Source organism: Notolabrus celidotus, chromosome 3 (assembly GCF_009762535.1).
Source record: "Notolabrus celidotus isolate fNotCel1 chromosome 3, fNotCel1.pri, whole genome shotgun sequence".
NCBI classification, from domain to species: Eukaryota; Metazoa; Chordata; class Actinopteri; order Labriformes; family Labridae; genus Notolabrus; species Notolabrus celidotus.
The window spans coordinates 9,869,813-9,892,514 of NC_048274.1; the positions used below are offsets into that span (position 1 = coordinate 9,869,813).

At 42.8% G+C, this 22,702-nt stretch overlaps 1 protein-coding gene across 1 annotated transcript in view; it reads right to left on the reverse strand.

Annotated features, from left to right (window-relative positions):
• Nucleotides 1-426: 426 nt before the first annotated feature.
• bdnf (brain-derived neurotrophic factor) overlaps nucleotides 427-22,702 on the reverse strand; it is a 35,811-nt gene continuing 13,535 nt past the window's right edge. Inside the window, 6 exon segments of the mRNA XM_034680517.1 lie at nucleotides 427-1,041; nucleotides 1,043-1,200; nucleotides 1,203-1,270; nucleotides 1,272-1,504; nucleotides 1,506-1,829; nucleotides 18,629-18,714. Coding sequence (XP_034536408.1) covers nucleotides 997-1,041; nucleotides 1,043-1,200; nucleotides 1,203-1,270; nucleotides 1,272-1,504; nucleotides 1,506-1,829; nucleotides 18,629-18,634 — 834 coding nt within the window. The 5' untranslated portion in view covers nucleotides 18,635-18,714 and the 3' untranslated portion in view covers nucleotides 427-996.

The following is a 22,702-nucleotide window of genomic DNA, read 5'->3' on the forward strand; positions in this document are numbered from 1 at the left end:
GTGTTGCAGAGATGATGGAGTGATGGTGGCAGGGAAAGTTTTAAGAGCGTCCTCCAGTTGATGCAAATATAAATAAACTCCATGGCTTTCCATTATTTGAATTTGGTCTCATTTTACATATCATATGTGTGTCTGTGTGTTTCCATCCCTATTCCCTCCCTGCCTGTCTGCTTCATAATGTTTTTCCTGCCTAGAAATACACTTTTGAAACTTTATCGACATTGATTTTGTTTTTCAGTTGCCTATAGTCATTTTTTATTTCTTCAAATATTTCAGTTAATATTGCAAACAACTTCACAACATACAAAATGAACAATATTAACCCAGAAACATGTCAATGAATAGATTTTATATATATATGTATATATATATATATACATTATATATATATATATATATATATATTAATTTTATATATATCTTGTCCTCTGGTGGGGATAAAAAAATAAACAGCAAGCTTTGACAACAGCACCTTGACATAGTAGTAATTCCAACATTACCTTGAGAAGTTTTGAACAGTAAACAGATAAATTACTTGAGAGGAAGATTGTTTTTCTGCTGAATGTGTAAACGGAATGTTTTTTTGGTCAGCATCGTTTCATTTTTTGTAAGTGGAGAATTTCTCGAGTCACAATTGAAGCAGCATGCAAGCTGTTGAAGATGGAACTGTCCTCTCTCATTCCTTGCCTGTTTTTTCCTTCATTTTCTAATTCTGGCAACGTAAACAAATCACAATGTCTTGAGGAATGTGATATAGTAATTTAAACTGGGCGCAAATGACTGATCAGATTTTTTTAATTGTTTACAAGGTCATGAATATGTTCAATAAATAGACTGTAGTATCACTTTTACTGTATAAACTTCATCTTTTTTTACATGCAGTCCATAAAATTTTCATTTGACGGAATAATTTACCCTGTTATGTATATATACAAATAGATATTTCTCTTTATTCTCTTTTTTAAACTCTTCAATAAAATCTATACATTTTATACACTATCTCCCTCTTTTAATGGTCAATGTGCATACACATGAAGTGTCCTATCCTTATAAACCGCCAGCCGATCTTCTTTTTGCTATCCATGGTGAGCGCTCGCACGTAGGACTGGGTTGTCCTGCATTGGGAATTATAATGCCGCTTGTCTATTCCTCTGCAGCCCTCCTTTGTGTACCCCATTGGGTTGCATTTGGTCTCATAAAGTATTGCTTCAGTTGGCCATTGGGGACAGGGACCTTTTCCATGACGGTAACTGTCTGCCCAGACAGTCTATTGCCGTCTTTTATCCACAGCTGTCACCCACTGGCTAATACTGTCACACACACTGAGCTCTCCGCGCCGCGAGGGATCCGAGTGTCGCCGCACCCTCATGGACATATTAGCGGCGTCCAGATAGTTTTTGTATTCCTCCAGGAGAAAGAGCAACGGCGGCTCCAAAGGCACTTGGTTGCTGATCATCACCCGCGAGTCGTACAGGTCAACATCCTTGGTGTCCGCCGTGACCACAGAGGAATGGGCCCCCACCTCCCTGGCTCTTATCGGCCCCTTGTCCCAGCTGCGCCGCCGCCTCCCCCTCCACCTCAAGCAGCTCCTCTATCACCTGCTCAAACGTGTCTGTGAGTGAGGGCAGCTCCCCACGCTGGCCCGGCCCACCACCACTCTGTGGAGTCCCGTGGCCTCGTGCGGCCGTCGCAGCAGCGCCCAAGTAGCCTTCCGTCCGATGGCCCCGCATGCCCGGGGCGTCTCTCAGGGGCGCAGCTCTCATGCAACTGAAGTATGAAATAACCATAGTAAGGAACAGGATGGTCATCACTCTTCTAACCTGGTGGAACTGTAAAGAGACAGCGAAGAGGAGGGAGGCAGGGGGGAGAGAGGGAACAGGACAGTTAATCAAAGAGCATTTCCTATGAAGCCTGCTTATTTTTGATCCATAAGGCACCATGTAAGCCTCCCCTCTTATTTACACTCTCTACTCTTTCTGTGTGAGCCAAAGAGGGAGCCAGTAGCTTTGGAATAATCATAAACTGTTTTATGAGGCTGATCTTGGCGCCGTGTCATCATCAGTGTTTTCAAATTGTTTGCAAACTGTTATCATTCTGTTCCTATGTGATGTCTGGCTTACATTCCTATTTGTTGGCAGCGATGCACCAAAGCTGTGCCGTGCATCAGAGAGATTGCTTATTACAAAAGATAAGATCACACGAATGGATGTCACTACATCCTTACAGGCCTGTTATTATTTATGAGCTTTTTTCACTGCTGTGTTAAACCTGGTAGTTTTTTTCTGCTGTGTGTAGTTTTATAATGACTCAACCTGTCACCCGTCCCTCGCTGCATGAATCATCGTGTGATCTTGACAGTTTACCTCCTTCACATTTTTCAAACTTTATAAAGAACTTCGCAGATTTTTATAGCCTTCAGTTTCATTCATGCCCCGTAGCTTCCTGTGTTTGTTCTTTATAAGTAATATCGCTGACATGTGGACGCTTTTAATAATACGAGGGTCAATTGTGTACCAGCGACATTTGAACAGGCCGTGCACGTGTTGACATTAGGATATGATGTTTGTCATCTTTGTTTGAAGAGCTCATGTTTTACTGTTTGACCAGCTCATTAACCCTGCTAACAGAATCACCAACACTTACTGACAGACTGAGAAGGGGATGCTTTGTTTGTTTCACAAACACTGCAGCCGCTGTATTATCATTATTTCCTTATAAAAAACTGGTCTGTGCTGTAGGACTGGTCTGATGCTAAACCCAGCAGTCACGGACTGGGGTCAGGACTTAGTTGAGGGACACTGTTTGTCCTCGGCAGGTGGACGGCGAAAGCACTTCAGGATGTGGAGACTGAATGTCAGAGGGATGTGTCATCCTCTCTGTGCCGGAGAGCAACTCAGTAACAAGATAAGCAAAGAGGGAGGAGGGGGGGAAAGAGCCACAAGGACAGGTGTAGCCGAAATACTGAACTAGCAAATCGCATAAGCATCTCTTACCTTTGAGAAGCCCAGAGCAAATCAATGAATCTGTGGACATCTAACAAGACTTAAAAGCAACCGTAATGAAACGAAAATCTAGATCTTGCGTTCCACAGGGGGCTTATTAAAAATAGCTCGGCTGAGGCTTCGGCTGCACTCTGCATGTCCCAAACTTCATACAGGAGAAAAGACTTGGAGCACACACACACACTCAGAGTGGACACTGGGACCTTTACAGTAGGGAGGAGCAAAAGAACCCCACCTTAGAAGCATTTGTTTCATTCTTAATTGGTATCTGGGGCCGTGGCTGCAATTAACCAACACGGCGATGACTGCCATAGAGATATGTTGTCTAAAAATAGACGTGTTGGGAGTCTCACAGTCTCTATTCAGAATATCACATCCTTCTTCTTAATGAGCCACTCATTCCCAAAGCTCAGTGACGCGCTCCTCCTGAGTGTGTGAGTTAAGGGGAGGGCATGGGGAGGGGCTGGATGGTGTGTGTGTGTGTGTGTGTGTGTGTGTGTGTGTGTGTGTGTGTGTTTGCAGTGAGAGCTGGGGGTATTTTTCCTCTCACCAATTAAAACAACAATGAGGACAAAGCCAACACTAAGGAGATAATCATCCCTTTTTTTTTTCGATATTGTTAACAAAAGCTAGTTTAAGATGCAGAATCCAGATTAATAACTCTTTAATATTGTTCAGGATTTGGTTCCAACAAGAAGAATTTTCTGTGAGGCTTCCCAGAAACAGAAAACCACGTAGGTTTACGGGATCGAGGCCAGTCACGAGCCCTTATGTGTAGGATGCATTAAGGCTGATATTATTATCAGCATCACGCTCAAATGGTTCCACTTCCACATGACGGAAATGAAGGCAGAGGGCTGATTACTGTTAGGCGTCAAACTTCATGCTGGAAATGGTGCAGACGAGGAGTGCTGCATCTTCCGTAACAGACCACAGGGGTAATATTGCAGTAGCAGGGGGTGGAGAGAGTGCCAGCGTCATTTCGCAGCATAACAACCACAGATGACGTCTCTTCCAGGTCTCCATAGGGGAGAGAATGGAGGGGAGGGAGGGGAGGAGGGGGTTGCTGGGGGTAATGCCACTCAACAGTGTGCAATTGCGTGCCATTCCCCCGGGTACCCTCACACCGGGAACAACAAATGATTTTATTTCTATCTCTGTGATTTCCTGTTTCCATCAGGACAATCAATATGGCTTATGCTCTCAATCAACATCCTGTTAAAATGCGATAAAGCCAATGAATCATTTAATTGCTGTGGGACCGGCGGAGGATCTCTGGCTTATATCTACTGGAGGCTAAATGTGACAAGTGATTGGTTTGCTCTTGCTTTATACATCCAGTAAGGAACGTTTTATGTGCACTGCCGGATTTTGCTGTTAATGAAAAAGGCGGCTTGCGAGTTAACACAATGAGCATGAATAATAAAGCAAGGGAGGAAGTGCATATGGAGGAATGTGTGGAAGAAAATGTAGTTTTCCCGAGCCTCTGAAGCAGCACAAAGATGAGGTTCATCCTGTTTCATCTTTAAACTGAATCCAAGTACATCCCATCAGATTCTGTTTGAAGATAAACATAAATCACTTCTGTAATAACTGCTGCTCAAACACGCCTTTATTCATGACAACACCTAAGGCATAAAACACCCAGAACAATGGAGGCAGGTGAGTGTGTGGACTCTTGTCCTCCAGATGACCACCTGTTCATCTGCTTGAGAGCACGGCTGTATGGCGGGGATATGTAACTTAGCCTGCTGTTTTATTCTTTGTGCCAGGGGGGGATTAAAGTGATAAATGCCTCCTTTGACAGATGCTGAAAAGTTTCTCTAAAGCATGAAAGGGCTAGCATGGCTATAGTATTATTCACATTCAGTGAAGCTCTCCCCCGCCAGCCTCTTTGCACACTTTATGGCTTCATTTTCACCAACAGCAGGCGAGAAATCTTAGGAACCGTTAGGAGGGAAAATAAACATCAAACAGGAGGGATATGAAAGAGGGAAATGTGCCGCCACATTAGAATAGAAATGCACGACCTATAGCTTCATTTGTTCCCTACTGTCTCGTGGGCTTCCGTCTTTGTTCAACTTCTCAAGATCAGTGTCGGCAAGAGCTATTTACCTAGCAACATGTTTTGTCACGTTCAACACGTCCAGCACGCACTGCCAAATGTTCAGCTAGCAGAAGAAGGAGAAACAACTCAAGCAGCTCATGATATCAAAATGTATACCCAGGACCCCCTCTGTGCCACGGTGCAGCACTTGACACAGGCAGTTAGACTTGTCTGCAGTAATGGCTGACACATGTGGAAGCCGGCTTCCTTGAGATCTGTTTTCAATCTGACACAGTTTCAGTGCATGTTTAGTAATAGATGAGCATCACTGAGGGATTATACCTGGCCTCCAGGCCAACCCGGGCCACTGCCTCAGAAAGAACAGCATTCAAAGAGCTGCTGAGTGATGTGTGCTATCCAAACCAGACGCTGCCGCCCTCCCACACTGTGTTCACCGTCGGACAATTGAAAGATTACTCTAGACACATTAAAAATAAGGGGAATAAAACACAACTAGCTTTTATCTGATGACCACAAAATCCTTCTGCACTCCTCAAAGACTCAGATTCATCAGTGATCATGTGCTCTCACATTTAGTGATTATATCATGATCAATAAAGTTTATTTCAAAATGAATCAGCATCTCTTGAAGCATAATGCTGTAATATTACTAACAGAACTTAAGCTCCAAATGAACCAGGCTGCAGTTCCACTTATGAACACTGGAGGGCGTGTGAGACCGTGAAATAACAAGAGCCTCTTCTCTTTTTTTTTTCCTCCCTCTACCTTCCACCTATCTCTTTCCCTGCCTCATGTGAAACACGATAGATAGATAGATAGATAGATAGATAGATAGATAGATAGATAGATAGATAGATAGATAGATAGATAGATAGATAGATAGATAGATAGAATCATGTTTCTTCTTCCAATAACGCACCACTTCTTGTGCGTAATTTCCACAAAAAGCTGTAAAGTCAATTCCGATTTGCATGAGTCAAAACTCCACAACCACTTAGACACATTTTTTTGGAATAAAGATCAGAACCTGATCATTAAACCTTCATGTTGAGCCTTTGTGTTCCTGCTGTGATACCCGGGTAAGTTATTGGTCAAGGTATGAGCACATGTCACAAATGAGCCAGTTTTCCATCGCTCTATAAACGGTGCTTTATTTATTTCTACCAGTAATTTAAAGTTATTCGGTATGAGCACTCACAACACAAACAAGTAGACCCAACAGTGTCTGTTGGCCGCCGTAGCAGGGCGTTTAGGTCTCGGGTTTCCTATAAAGTCTTAATGAGTTCATCAAAGTTTTTTTTTTCCTCCCCTCTCCAAACCAGAAAAACTAAAACTGTATAGATCTGTGTTCATTTGTTCCTACAGCAGGTTAATGCCTAAATATAGACTTTAACACACACCTTTAACAAAGACTTTTCAGAGATATGTTTGAACACTAAAGTTCCTTTCAGCGTAAAACCTACTTGGATATTTTCCACTTTTTTTTTTAAATAGAAAAAGCAATAAGAGGCAGATCCCTCAGACTGAATGTAATGATGAAACAACAGCGTATTTTCTCCTCTAGATTACATCTCCTGAGCTCGTGCTCTCCACTGGAAACCCAATCAACATAATAACTCCGTTTTTTATTAATGAACGTGAGGATAAGGTTACACATATCCCCTCTCTCAGGCTGCGGCGCTGTCTGTTCTGCTCGCAGGAGAACCGGACTTGATCGAGCTACTTTTAGACCCCCCCTCCCCTCCCCAAGTCTTCACACACACTTACAAACATACACACACACTCTTCTATTTTTCCTCAAGACGCACCAAAAAAGCTTCAAAAGTGCTCCAAAGAACTTATCGAAAACAAAGCAGACACATACCTTTCACTGCCCAGTCGTAAAACAGACCATTCAACAGGACAGTAGTGTCATCTGGGATGTTTTGGACAACTCCCTGAGTAATTTACTTTCGCGATATTTTCCTCTCTCTGTGTGTGCGCTCTCCCCCGACCAGCTTCAGGATATCTCTTCAGCTTTGGAGCAAATAGATTAAATTATTGATGGTGGTAATTGCATGGCTGCTGAGGTAATGCACTCCCATGGCTGCGCGGCTCCTGTGGAGATGGTCTGAAACTGAAGTTGTCGCATGCTGAAACGCTGCAGCGGCAGCAGCAGCAGCACCGCGGGAGGAGGAGGAGGAGAGGAGGATGATGGGAGACCTCTGGAGCTGAAATGAGGAGCCTCTTTGCAACTACAGTAACTTTACTACACAATGACGCTGCAACATGTGACCCGCCGCTGGCTCCTGTTTAAACAGCCCCGAGGCGGAACTATTAATGCGCTTTCCGTGTGCATTATGTGCCTCTGTTTGTCCGCATACCGAGCAGCCTGCATCCACACCATAATGTCTGGCGATATATAAAGCACGAGCCAAGCCTCTCCTCTTCCGTATTTCGCTCACTGAGGCAAAGAGGCTTTCTTTTTTTCTTTTTTGTTTGAAGGTTTTGCGTAACAGCGCGTCTCCACCAAGTCGTGATACACTGCGAGCCATTTCTAGATGGCCTATTTATGTAAAATTAGATATTCAGAGAAGTAAAAATAAGCACTTCTTGTACTGGTGAGCAGAGCGTGAGGAGGCTGGGCGTTTTTATATCAAATGAGCTTTAAAAAAGAAGGTGTTTGACACAATGTTACATATTTATGAATGCATTTTTACACCGTTTAGTCCTTTTCATGCAGCATGAGTCTTAAATCTGTTTTCAAGCACATGATATAAAGGGTTCCCATAATCTTCCCATGTAACGTGTGATTTGGAGTCATTTCTGTTGTAAATAAAGCTCTGAATATGAGGCCTATCAGCTCTGCTCTGTAAAATGTGAAGTGTTGAAACAGTTGGATTGCAGCAGACACAGGAGGCTAACAAAGATTTAAACTTATTGCAACAATTCTGCTTCTACTTGCTTTTTAAAGTGAGCCATCTCCACAACAGATGGATGACTCCCCTGCAAGTGCTCTGCAGTGTAGTAACCAGCTTTCACAGGTTATTATTACCAAATGTCAGCCAAACAAACGCACTGATAATGTGTACACAGAGCTTCAACTTGGAGAATCAATTCCCTTCACTTCTTCATTTCAGTCACTTTAAATTCTGCCTAAAAAATGTGGGATGAGCTGCAACATCTCACTGGGCGATGAAGGCTTGGAGAATCCACCTCTGATGAATACAGGAGTGAGCATAATGGGGAAATAGCTGCTCATTACCCTTGTGCCTTGGCCCTGGTCCAGTGCAAAGATTTATTGTGATGTGTTTGCTGTATTGCCATCATGATTCCTCCCTGCACGAGCCCATGAGCTGCAGAGCTCTTGTTTGGCATGTATACAGTATGGGAGTGGATGCTCACACCTGCTTAATGAGTCACTCCCACCTCCAACACACCCAGGGACATGCCAAGATAGATAAAGTCCTCCCCGAAGGCTCACAGGAGGTGAGGGCAAACTCTGGATGACAAAGAGTTGCATCAGCAATCACTGAGCGACATGACTCCAAAGAGGATGAAAAAAAATGCACACTGCACAAGGGGGCTGTTCCAAACAAGTAATTCATAAATAAATCACTTGGCAACTCATTAGAAGAGCAAAAACAACAACATGGGCTCTCTCATTTGGGCTAATACAACACAACTGAGGTCTGCTGCCTCATGTGCAGCTTTAAGGACTGGATTTCTGAATGAAACAAAAATGTGTAACAACTGGGAGCGAAAAGGAGCTCTCTTTGATTAAATTTGAATCATCCCATCGAGGGCCAGAGACGTCAGGATGGTGTCGGCCTGATTGAGAGCAGCTTCTGAAAACTGCTTGACCGCTAATTCAACGGAACTGAGGTGTAAGATTTCCTTAGGTTTAAGATTTCCTGACACATGGCAGGAAACTTAAACTATCTATAGTGTCAGTGTCTTATCTTTAATGTGGCTAATTTGGATTTTAGCGAGAATACTCACGGCTGAACTCACGGGATTGGGCAGTAACAGCAGAAAAGAAGAAGAAATAACCAGAGGAGCTGACAACATGACACACTTGTATAACCTTTCAAGGCTTCTGTTGCTAAACGCAGCACCATGCACACAGGTCTGCACTGCCCAAAGCTTCACTTAACAGGTAGAATTATGCCTCCTTGTGCGAGAGGAGACCGTGTAACATGAATGAAATGACATTTAGTGAAATGTCATTTTCACTGGGGATAAAAGAAGGCCATGGGGGTATTTCAATCAAAGTGAAATTGCGTTCCTCCTTGAAAGAAAAACACGTCAGCTGAGAAAACATTTGTGAGTGTGGTCTGATGACGTCAAAGGAGACAAGGGCGAGCTGGAGAACAAGAGGGAGAACTCCAGACTGATAAACAGGTAAAGTCACGTTAAGGCCTCGTCTTATCCCATGCAGGAGTTCGGATTAATGCCACCTCTCCTATAATAATAACCTTTATTGTAATCATGAGGCAGACACAGAGGAGCAGCCCTCTGAGCTCCATATGCACTCCTCCCTGCTCATCCTGCTACAGCTGATACATTATGTCTATAGTGGCATAGACTGCAAATTACTCCACAGCCTATTAAGCCTCTCTGTCTCTGTCTGTCTGTCTCTTTTCTTAGCTTATACCCCCACCCCCCCTCCTCCCCTTCCTCCCCCTCCTCTTCCTTCTCCAATCCAATATCAGCACAGCATCAATAACCTTTGCATGGCTCACTGCTGTGGGAAAACACACTAATCATGCCACCAAATTACTTGGAAAAGTGGAAGTATTTGTTTTGAGGGTGAAGAAGCAGACATTTGTCATTTGCAAATGAGATTGAAGGAATGGAAGTCAGTGGATTGGAAATGCATCCTGCCTGTTTATTAGAATATATCCTGCCTGCATATGCAAGACTGATTTTTTTCCCAAATAAAGGACATATTTTTTATATTTTAGGTTATCAAATTGCAAAAATCAGCCTGCAAGTTAATCTTAAACCTGACTCACTTCTTAACATCAAGGAAAGAGAATTCTAAATGTTTTATGATATCGGGAAGTTGCTTGGAATCAGTGATGTACTGCATGTTCACACGGTGGGAGGAACTTGAATGGATCGCCAGCATGATCGAACATTTCCGCACACGCACACGCACACACACACACACACACACACACACACACACACACACACACACACACACACACACACACTCAGTCGCACACTCGCGCACAGACGGCGTCATGAATCGTTGTAGTCCAGCAGTGGTCCGACATATAAGACGTCTTTACATCCACTAAGTATTAATAACTTATCGTGGGCTTCGTTGCTGCTAAATGGCATTCACGACACTGTGACGAATCACTGATAATTAAAGGTTCCGAATCAGGTTCGAACTTGTTCAAACGAGCCTGCTAATTGGATGAAGGTGTTGGTGATGAAGATGATGGTGGTGGTGGTGGTGACTAAAGCAGCAGTGGCAGCAGCAGCAGCAGCGGCGGCGGCGGGCGATGTACATCTCCATATTAAGTGAGATGATTAATATTCCCTCTAAATATAACGAGCCGTCCACACTGAGTCCAGATTTCTAAAGTCCGAAATAATCGATAACCTATTTATGATTAATATTTAAACATTATCAGTCTGCAAAAATAGATTATAACATTTCATGAATGAAATAGAAAGTTGGAAAGCACAAACCGGAATCGAGTTTTATTTATAATAAACCTTTAGTATTTCAATTAAAATTAAACGTCCTTAATTGAAAACCAGATTTCGCCAAATCCCTTTAGCACACAAAGTGCACCAAGTGATCGCAACAGAAAGAACACACTAAGGCCAACATGTACGTTCTAAAAAACATTAACACAACAGCGAAACACCACCAGCCTACTGTTAACCCTTATTTCTGTAGAATGCATTTAATTGTTATCGATAAATAAACAGGCCTACCGACACATTTCATCTGATTTTTTTTGCAATGAAAACCTACCATCAGGTTTGTTATTGACGCCCACCCCAACTCTGCAGAGCTGAGAGTGCAGAGAGAGAGAGAGAGAGAGAGTAAGAGAAAGAGGGAGAGATAGAGAGAGGGAGAGGGGAGATTCTCGGTAAAGATAACACACGCGGAGACGCACGCACACAGTCGCGAGCGCACGCAGGCGCACGCCCGCACACAAACACACGCAGCCCCATTTATGGACTGATCCGCTGACGTACATTGCAGAAAAGTGCTATAAAAAAACCTTCATACATACAAAGTGTGTCGTGCCACCCCACAGACCCCTCCTAACCCGCCTCCGCTCATCCCTCCTCCTCCACCCAACACGCCCACGCCCACACCATAATCCCACGTCTCGGTAGGAAAAAAAATAATAAAAATACTGCTACATGGTCAGAAAATAGGAAAGAAAAGATTATATCTGAATACAAAAATACAACTGGGAGAGATGCTGCAATAAAATAAAAAAACCTCCTGAGCATTCCGAGAACAAAAGGCCGAATATTACTTTAAAGAATCACAATTTTGCTCACCCGAAATAAAGTAAATATATAAAGGTTTCGTTTGATGAATTATTGACTGATCAATTTTTGTGCAGTAAACGGATATTAGTATTGATGAGCCGGAAACGTGTCTCTTGTAGTTGCGACGCAGCCTTCATTAAAGGAGTCTTTTTATGAATGTCGGGCAGACTGATAAGTAATATGATCTATTTTGGTTTCGCTGTCATATAAAATGACGACTAACAGGCTGTAATATGCAGAAAGAGATCCGCGCGCATTACACCGCTGGGTAAAAAACGAGCCAAAAGCGTCAGCCAGAAGGAATCACATAATTCAGATGAAATTATAGATTTACTGGATTCATTGTTTTATGTGAAAATACACCCCGAAGTGGAGTTCTGATTAAAACAGGACTGACAGTGGGCGTTGGGGCTTTTCTGTCCTCTTGCAGTTGTTTTTCGTCTTGGATGAGGAATCTTAAATCTTAAAAAAAAAGAAAAGAATGGAAAGAAGAAGAAGAAGTAGAGAGGGAGTGAGGGAGAGATGTAGAAAGAGAGAGGGAGGAAATCGACAATATCCAGCGCGAGACGATTTTTTTAGGCTACAAGTCCTCCACGAGAGCAGAGAAATAAAAATCCCAGAGTGATGATAATTTAAATTTAACAGCCTCACGTGACAGATTTGACGCGCGTGCCTTCATTTGGAATAAAAAAAAAAGGTAAAACGCTGCTTCCCGAACAATTGCGTATCAAGCCATCTTATCTCTCTCCATCACATTCAGCCATAACATCTGTCAGTGGATGCACTTTGACCACGCCCATCTTTATTGTAATTTTACACGGGGAATAATGGAACAATTTGTATACTACTGTAAAAGGAGGCTCGCTTTGGCAAAGCCGGCGAATTACACGAGTCAGAGCCATTAAGAATTAATTCATCTTTTTTTCTACATTATTCATCCGCAGCCCGCGTTTGACAGGTCGACACAGAGCCGTGTACGGACAAAAGAGGGGGGTAGGGTAGCAGGTGAAGTGAAAAGCACCTTATGAATGAAACCGTGGAGCGGTCGTAGTAAAAACACAAGTGATTTGATGGCGATGACGGGAGAGAAGGGGGGAGGAGGGAGGGAGGGAGGGAGGAAGAGGGGGGTGGTGGGGGTAAAGAGTAGGGCTATTTTTGGTCGATAACAAAATCCAGAGGGTTTGAAATCAAGACAAAACATGAATGCAGCAGACCAAACACGAAAAAAATAAGCACAGATAGATGGAGAGATAAAAGACTACAGAGGCTTTTCCGGACTGTTTTATGACATGCACCAGCATCAGTACTCCAGTTCGTGCAGGCTGGAAGCATCACTGCAGCGTCTTAAGTCCCATATTGGGAGCATGATTAGGCACAATGCAACGATTACGCAAATTATGTTGCAGCAGGCAGTGTTTTCGGAAACTCCAAAAAAAGATGTGTTTGAAAAATCTCCAAGCACAAAAGCGAGTCCCAATTTAAACACCTCACATGAGCCTTAAATCTACACGAACGTGCACACGTTAATATTTCATAAATATAACTTCAATTTTGTACGTATGTATAAAAAAAGAATGAAGACAGATGCCCACGAGATATTGGTCACCTGGCTCGGATTACATCTCAGTTATTTCGGTCACTGGTGCCCACAATGATCACACACTGCCAGGGCGAAGAAGAAGAAGAAGAAGAAGGAGAAGAAGAAGAAGAAGAAGAAGCAGCAGAAGAAGCAGAAGAAGAAGCCGTAGTTTTTACAGCCGAAGTTCTTTAGAGAAAAGCCCGAAAAGACGACAGGAACAAAAGAGTGACATGAAAACAATGGACATGCTCTTACCTTTACAAGAGGCTGACAACCACTATGTGCGTGGTTAGATCTCCGCGACCAAGACTTGCATGTCCCAAAGTTTAACGCAGTGTGGGGGGGCGTATAGGTACCGAGAATGTGCTGTGCAAGAGACCAGACGACCCTAACACTTCAACTTTCACAATGCTCTGTGAAAGAAACACATCTTTGGAGCACGGGCTCTTTTAAAATGGCAAGCGCCTCTTTCCTCTCTCCCTGCTTTAATTCCCTTTTCCTCTCTTTCAGAATCCCGTTTATTTACCCTTTACAGACCACAGGCTCCCTCAGAATAAGCTTACCAAAAGTTGAAAAACACAATCCCAGGTTTGGCAAAGGGGGGCTGGGGAAAAGAGAGAAAGAGAGTTGGCGTCCACTCCGCGTTTTAGTCCATGCACGACTCCGGTGCCTCTGTCCAACGTGCTGAAAGCATAACACAGCAAGGGAAACTATGAGGGGCCAACAAAATATCTATATACTTTTGTTTGAGTGCCCACTTTAAACTGCTTTTTTTTTACTCTGCTGCTTCTGCGTCTTGTCACGTGTATTTCCCCCCCTCCTTGCCAAACCAGTCCTGTTAATATTTGATCACATGTTGGTCGGACATTTCCTTTCAGATAACAGCACCTATATCACAAACGCCGGTTCAATTCAGTGTAGCCTATAGTCGCCTTTAAAAAAAAAGGGCTCCACTCTCACGCCAAATTACAACCGCTGATTGTGAGCCCCATTGTTCTTGATAGCTCATGGCAAGTGTCACAGGCAAAGTGGCACATGTTGCTTTTTTCACGGAGCTAAAAAGAACATACATACATGCATAAATATAAAGCCCTCACTGGCACAGCACCTCCAACACAGTCCTACATCTCATCCACACATTGCGCGCAGACACAATGTAATATTTCCTTACCTCTCTCACTGTACCGGCATATCCTAAGCCGAGAAATGCCACACAATCTCTTTTCACACAAGCTTTGTCAACATCAGCCTCATCAGACATAGGTCTCGATACTGAGTTTCTCAAGTAGCCACTGAGTCCAACCCTTCCAGCAATGCGTTGTCAGACTAAACAGCAAGCACGACTATTTACTGGTAATCATCCTTCATATGCTGTGTGTTTCCATTGCTACTTACCATTTTCCCCTACGCTGTCCTGGAGATAGAAGTGTCTTAATATCCACTCACTCCAACAGATGCTGGTAGGTAATGTGTCTTGTTTGAAGTCATCATATGAGAACTTCAGCTGTGCTCAGTAGATCGCCCACCACTTCGCTGACTTATGAATCTAATAACCCTTTGCAATATCGGCGTGCTTAAACTCTCTTAGGCAACACCTTGGTGGCTCTACAGTAAGGACAAATATCAACAAGCCGGGCGTGTCAGAAAAGCTTGTACAGATATACGCAACACCCTCGCCCGGACAACGCAATTAGGGGTCTTACGTGATTGAAATAAGCGACGGCAATCCAAGTTTATGTGGAGACTAGTTCCTGACTGGTGCTTCGTTCACTGCCTCAAATCTTTTAAATCCGCATCGAGCCTCAAAGACACAGACATAAAACTTCTGAGCCATATCCATATTCACGTGTTAGTGTTATAGACTGTTAACTCCCTCTTTGGCGAAGGGCCATAGGCCTATTACGCACACGCACAACTGGTCATTTTGATATTTTGAACACGGACAGTGCACATCCAGGTCGCCTTTTTTTCAAACAACACCGAAATCAGCACCAGCAGCGCTCCTATGTCTGCCTGTCAAGTTTGAGTTGAGGAACTTGTTGCTGCTTAAAAAAAACAAACAAAAAAAACACCCCCTTCGCTTTTGGATGTTTTGATTGCTGGACCAAACACACTCAGGTATACTTACATTGTCAAATTCAGTTAAAGAGCTGCGTTATTTAGTCGGACAGAAATAAATCAAAAAGTTAATCCACGTCCTCCTGGAGTGTAATCACACCGAGGGAAGCGATCAGAGCGATTAAAGCCAGGGATGGTACTTTTTTTCGATCAGAAAATATTTGGAAGTTCAAAGGCGAAATCTGTTTTCAGTAAAATTCCATCAGTTGCACTGCCAACACTCAGCCATCTGATTGTTATGCAGTGACGAAGCGCTGTGCTTGCAAGTGGAGCCCCAAATGTACGAAGTAACATGAGTAATAGGTGATATTTGCCTGACTCTTTGCCAGCATCCCAAAACTTTCTCGAGTGTTCTCAGGAAAGTGTCATTCTTGTGGTATAATTGACTTTTTTGTCATAGTTTATGGAAATCACGCAGCATGGGTGGCGCGTTATTGGAACCTGTAGGCGTGCGTCTGCAAAGAGACAATAGCACCAACAATGTGACAAATCCACCAAACACAAAAGCTGTTCATCAAAGTGTTTTAGGTTACTCGATGCCATCCAGACCTCGAAACGTGAATCATGGCTTTATAAGGGAGGCGACACCATCCCTGCTCCATCACACGTGTGCTCAAAATGGCACAGATTGGACTACTTCCTTTGCAGACTTTAAAGGAAAAAAAAAAAAAATCAGATCTGTGTTGTCAGTGTCACTTGTCAATATTGTACCAACCAAACTTCTGACACATTCAAAAGTCTCCTCTTGGAGGATATAGTTGAGTCTAATTTGGTCTGACTACGCATGTACTCTGTCATCTTGCTTGCAGAGGTAGCCAAAAACAAAAAGAACCCAAAACTTTTTTTTTTTTTTCCATTTTTTTTGTCCACACATTTCTGTCTCGAAAACACAAGATGGCATAATCAGATTAAATTAGAATCATTACAGCTATTTCTCCCTGAAAAAAGGTGCACCTTTTTTCATATACAGTACAGTCAACAAGTGCTGCACTTCAGAGTCACACTGCTTTTTATCCTTGAACTCAATCCACTCTAATTGTAGGCTTTTTCACACAGTGGCTACTCGTTATTGACAGCTAGTAAAAGGGAGTGACGTAAAGAGAGAGGTAACACGCATCAGCTCGGCGTGGACAGCCTGCTGGGGATGAACAATTCCCCTCATTCACTTCACATGATTAAATGATTAGGATGCATGTGTCCCGTCACCTCACGGGCTCCTACCACCATCCTACTCTCAGTCCTTTTTGATTCCTGACGTGGTAACTTGACTTGCTCCTACTTGTGATGTTGTTAACACTTCCTCTGCTCCCACAGCCTTTTTTTTTTTTTTTCGCAGACTCTGTTACTGACTCATGCTCGTCCCTTTTCCACTATCCATGCCCTCCCCCGCACTCTTCACCACAATATCTTATGGCTGAGTCCGAGGTCATAGATCAATCACTTCATCCCCTGGGCTGCATACGACTGCATGGCATTTTGCTCTATGGTCTGCCAAGATACTTCACCTCTTTTGAGCTCACTCTTGCAACTTTAAAGTGTTTGAGTAGAATACATTTTGGCAGAGGGAGTGTTATTAAAATGTGTTGCCAACGGGCTGCACTGTGGGATAAACATTGAGACGAATGTGCACCATCGTGGCCTGCAAAGAAAGCCTCAGCGTGGTATAGGTATTGATATTAATCGTGTACAACGAAGCAGCGAAGTATATGCATCGCAGTGTTGCTCATCACCACTTGTTATTACTCTGTGTTTTGTGAAACTGTCTTCACTTCCAAACCTTTAAATTGTGATTTAATCACACCTTTCCCGTATACAAGATAAATAAATCCCAGCTCCACCTTTTAAAAGACAACTGCACAATATTTATCAGCACATAAGTATTGTTAAAACCATTTCTAACACTGCAGTCATTACACTTCCCTGTTTACATCCGCTAATCACATTCGGGCCCTGTCTGGTCTCAGGAATCATTACCAAAATGTGGAGTGCCAGCCTAAAATTTTGAGTCCATCAGCACTTTCCTCCCCCTCACCGTAATGACAACTATTAAGCGAGGATGGATCCAGTCGAGGCTACGCGTATCATTACTCTGTCTCAATCTTTGTTCCATAAATATTGGTAACAAGAGCTCGACGTCATGAGTTACTAGTACCTGCAGTTAAAAATAGCAGGCCGGCTGATGGCAGGTTATCTCTTACTGTCAGATCCCTGTTCGTCTCTACCTCTTTGTATCTACAGGAAGTTGAGCCGTGGGACAAACAAAGAGCAGACAGAAAACAATAAATACTCTGATTACAAACCACCTCACCATTTGTCCTCTCCATGCATGCTTTAAAGAATAAACATCCACATATATAAGGTCTTAATAAATTCCTCCTCTTTCTTCAGTCAGAATATTTAAATCCAGTCACCCTGTTGACAATGTGTTTCACGCTGTACATCTGTCTTTCTGTCGTAAAGCTTCATAATATTTCTGTGCAGTGTGGAATTAATTATCAGGCTCGGTCGGTGACTCAGAGCTCAGGTCTTCAGAAAGTAATGCAGCTCTGTAAATAATTGCCCCTACTGCCACCATACTTCACACTGATGGCGAGCTCTGCGTTTGTGCTAATTTTGCTGCTCTATGTATAGAGTGATGGACAGTGTCAGGATGGATGATATTTGGGTTGCCCCCGGTGGCTTGGCAGGCTGAAATTGGACCGAATGCGCTGCTTTGATATTGAGGGTTTCTGTCTGGCTTTGCTGTATATGGTGTCATCCGTCTTCCCCCGACCATCTTTTACCAGTTTAACACCTGGTGACTATGTAAACTCTGTCTGTAGCGCCTGAGGGGAGAAATCTGGAGCTCTGGGTGTGACATATAAGTGCACTGATCTCCTAACTCTGAATCACCTGCGTTTGCTCCAGGAGTGAAGGATACAGCCTGTGCCTTTAGATTCAGGATTGCCGGCTTACAGTTAAAAACAAGGAAGGGGAACATACAAATTTGGAGATGTTAAAAGTTTAATTTGTTCGGCGAGAGGAGACGTGAACACAGATATATTAGATCCAAACTTGTCTCAGATCAAACATCACCCCAGGACTGTGGCTTATTCATGATTGAAATGACTGCACTGCAATTTAATTCTGCAGCACTGAGATGAGATTGTGTGCAAGTGTTTGTGTAAGCTCCAAAGTGTATGGAGTGGTGCGAATTTGAATAGATGTATTTGCATCTTGTTGCTTAGCCAAAGGCATTATTGGTTCCCAGTGGTGGCGACCTGAAATTTTGCATGCACGACAACACTGTGAATGGTAGCCCCTTTATGATCAGCCAAACATTGTGCATTAGAAGAAGCAGACACTGACCTTCATCGCAGCACATATATGTCACACTCCTCAGCAGAGATGTTCACATTTCACGATTGTCTCTTCTTCCAGTTTGCAGGAGAACTCTACAAGAAAAGGAGAAACAACAACTGTTGATGGTTCAGATGAATGTTGGTCGTTGACTTTGGTCTTCTCTGCACGTCTCACTGCCTCCAAACATCTAAATAGTTAGATATACCCTAAAATAAAAAACGACAGAAAAGGCAGCCTCATACGCTGAAGATGAAGTGTGAGGATATTTATGGTTTGCAGATGTAAGGAATTCTTTTTCCAGCGATGCTTCATGCACGCTCAGGAGGTAGGTGGTAGATTGTGAGTTCAGATATTCATTAGGGTGACTCAGTTCGACACCAGTGAACTGAGGCAGCACAGGCTGTTGACCTTGTATTGGATTTCTGAAACGGACATTGAAGCCTTTCAAAAGCTTCTTTTAATTTGAATAAGAAAACACTGTCTTTTTTCAGTTTTCCGGGACAGTAGAAGATTCTAGTGTAAAACAACTTAAAACATAAAGTAAGCTCAGCAACCCTCAGAAACTCAAATCAGCATTTAACGAAAATACTTTGGTTTTAAAACAAAACATTTTTTTATGTTTTATGTAAAAGCCCTAGTTTCCTGATCCCTGCACTAAAAATGTTGATGTGATGATTATCATCTTTATCTGCTTAAGTACTCTCAGGAGCACAGGAAGGGGTGGGTCAAGAGTTTGAGCTCTTGAACTGGGATCATCTGGAAAAAAACAAACAGTAGCGGTCTAATATATCAAACAGAAGAAGGGTCCATACAGAGACAGGGAGAGCTCAGGAGCTGATGGTTTAAATCCTCTGATTGAGGGATGATACCAGGCAGCGCCCAGGTGTGCCTGTGCCAAATTCTCTTCACCTTTCAAAGCTGATGGATCAATAATCAAAAATAAAATCAGGCCACAAACAAACAAATCTCAATCAATCACAACAAATGTTATCTGAAGACTCTTTCCAAACAGAGCAGGTCTAGACCGTACTCTATGTTCTGTTATTAAAAAATACCCAGCATCAAGGCAGGATAAGATCCAGTCCCATCTTACAGACAGGACTCAGTCTGGTCTCATCTTAATCCACCATGAGCAGAGCACTTTGTAGCATTTAGCGAGTTACTGTGGCAAGGACAAACTTCATTTAACAGGCAGAAAGCTGGGTAGAACCAGACTCATGTTAGACACACATCTGCTGAGACTGATTTAGACGATAAATAAGTCAAAATGTTAAAACTCTTTTACACAAATATATTGGTTCTGGTGTGTATGTCAGCAAATGTTAACCTGAGAAAATTTCTGCATTACTTATGTCTAATTTTCTCTTTAAAGCACCACAAAAGTGTTGTATCACGAGTGTTTGTTCCTCTTACGTGCCCATGTAATTGTCGCTCTATAGGAAGTTGCCCATTGGTATTTGGACATAGTATTCGAACCCCCAAGTCTGACATTTTGGCTGTCCCCATTTCGTATTTTATGAAGAGCTAGATGTGGATGTGACTTGCCATAAAAAATGGACGTAGTATCCGTGATGTCACACATCTGTTTCTGAAGTGCTGTTTTGAAGCCAATCGTCGGTGGGTGCCATATGGGAAATGCTGAGCTGAACTTAACATTGTCCGAGCTAGTGTGACGTAAAGAGGCGGGCCTTTAGTCTTTCCGCTAACAGCTACAGTGTTCCCGCCTGTCAATCAAGTCAGCCATGCCCTTATTTGGGCAAAAGTCTCAAGCTTAATATCTTAAAAAATACACTTTAAAAAAAATTCACCACCTGCAGTGTGTGCCGATGGAGAAATTAGCTATTCAGACCTTAACAGTTTTTTTAACCAGGCTGTAAACATGTTTATTTCTGCTGTAAAGATCATCTCTTTGAATGGGTGTGTATGTGGTTTCCGGTGATTCTGCAGCCAGCCTCAAGTGGATGCTCAATGAACTGCAGTTTTTAGCACTCCTCATGAGCTTCATATTCTAAGACCTGGAGGTTGCTGCTTGGTAGCCACACATCAAAAAACATCCTGCTTCATTGTCTATGTGCTTTATTGTCTTTGTCATTGTCAATGTGAAATATATAAATAATAAAAATAAGCTAAGCTAGATAGCTGTAGATTTATATTTACCGCACAGGTATGAGAGTGGTGTTGATCTCAACATGCTCTAGGAAAAAAGTCACAAACATACCTTAAAGTTTCAAACTGTTCTGTTTGAAATGCACAGCAACATGGAAATCTAAAAATGTGACAACCTTAAAAACTAGACAAACTCTCCCTGTGTGAGCTCTGTGATAGCTTCAAACAGACACCGAGCCAAGACAGTAACGTGAGAACCTTTTCCTAATAAGGTTTTAAGTTTCTTACAGCTTTATGTCTAAATGGTTTCAGAATAAAAACACCAAACTTGATTAAAAAAAAGAAGTTACCTGGTCAGGTGATGCTTTATCCATATCTGAACTGTATGCCCCCAAATCCACATTAAACCTTCGTCTCTGCAACAAAGTCAAACACGACTCCCCATTACGGTTGACAGACAGATAGTAGGCACAAAGTTTAAAATAAAGGTCTTAAAGGGAATAAAAGCTTTGCAGTGAATGGTGAGGGAATTGTTAAGGATAATACAAAGGAGTGGGATTTCTCATGCATTTGTCTGCGAGGGATATCCCAGCCAAAGTTTTTCTATACATCAAAGCGCCGCCGCAAATAAAAGCACACTTGTCAGGGGCGAACAAACTGCCTCCTTTGTGCCTTCTACCAGTCAAATTCAGGCACACAAAGCCTTTGGATGTACAACACTGCAAAGAAGACATACTATTCAGATGACATGCTTTGCTCTCTGGTGGTTCGCTGTGTGCTTTTGTCTGCCCTGACCAGGACAGATATATAATATCACTGGATCAAAATCCTTTCAGTACCTTTTACTCCCCGTTAAAGACTCCCATTACACTCCTCCCCCATACACTCCACTATTCTTTCTTTTCTTTAACAAAGTAAACTTGATGCAGCCAGATAACACTTGCAGCCCTCAGGCCTAATGCCCAAAAATGAGTCTCAGGTTCATTCAGGTTTTTCTTTTTTCTCCGCAGAGAGCCTTGTACAAACTGTGGTCAGACAGACTGGACACGTTTCACTGTTGCCTCAGGAAATCTTTGTCTGTTTTGGTTTTCTTTGCCTTTGCACATCTGTCACTCATATCTCTTACACTCTTGTTAAATATGTCACTTTGACACTTGTGAAGTTTTCCATGCCAAGAAAAAACAAAACAAGAAGAGAAGTTTAAACGCCCGCATACACTCTGACACGACTCACTGTTACACAATCTGCTCCGCCACTGTGGTACTCCAGTCCAGAACTCAGATTTTCACGACTCATGACTGGACTTGAACACCAGCTCTGATGTCTTGGGCTTGGACTACTACTATCATCTCTCTCTCTCTTCCTCTCCTCTATCCCTCTTTCCAACCCCAACTTGGTCTCAGCAGATGTGTGTCTAACATGAATCTGGTCCTGCTCAAGGTTTCTGCCTGTTAAAAGAAGTTTGTCCTAGCTCATAGTGCTCTATTACCCCTCTAGAACACTACACTCCCAACATGCAGGCCTGCTGGTCGTATCTAAAGTCTCTAAAAGTAGTATGGGAGGTAGAGCCTTCAGTTATCAGGCCCCCCTCCTTTGGAATCATCTACAGTCAGGGTCCAGGCGGCAGACACCCTCTCTACTTTTAAGAATAGGCTTCAAACTTGTATTGGCTTGTACAGATGGCTGTCTAACATGAGCCGCTGTAACTAGCTAAACATTGCGTGGTGCAATTCTCATGGAGGATTAAGGTGGTGTTGGGTCTCTGTTCATAATTTGACAGAGTACGGTCTAGACCTGCTATGTTTGTAAAAGCGTCTTGAGATATCATTAGTTGTGATTTGGCGCTATATAAATAAAGATTGATTGATCAATTGATTGACTAGGGCGTAGACTGAATTTGGATGCGGGAGATGGAGAGTCTTTTTGTGTACAGCTCTAATCATGTATTCAGTTTTGAGTATGGGTTGGCAGGAT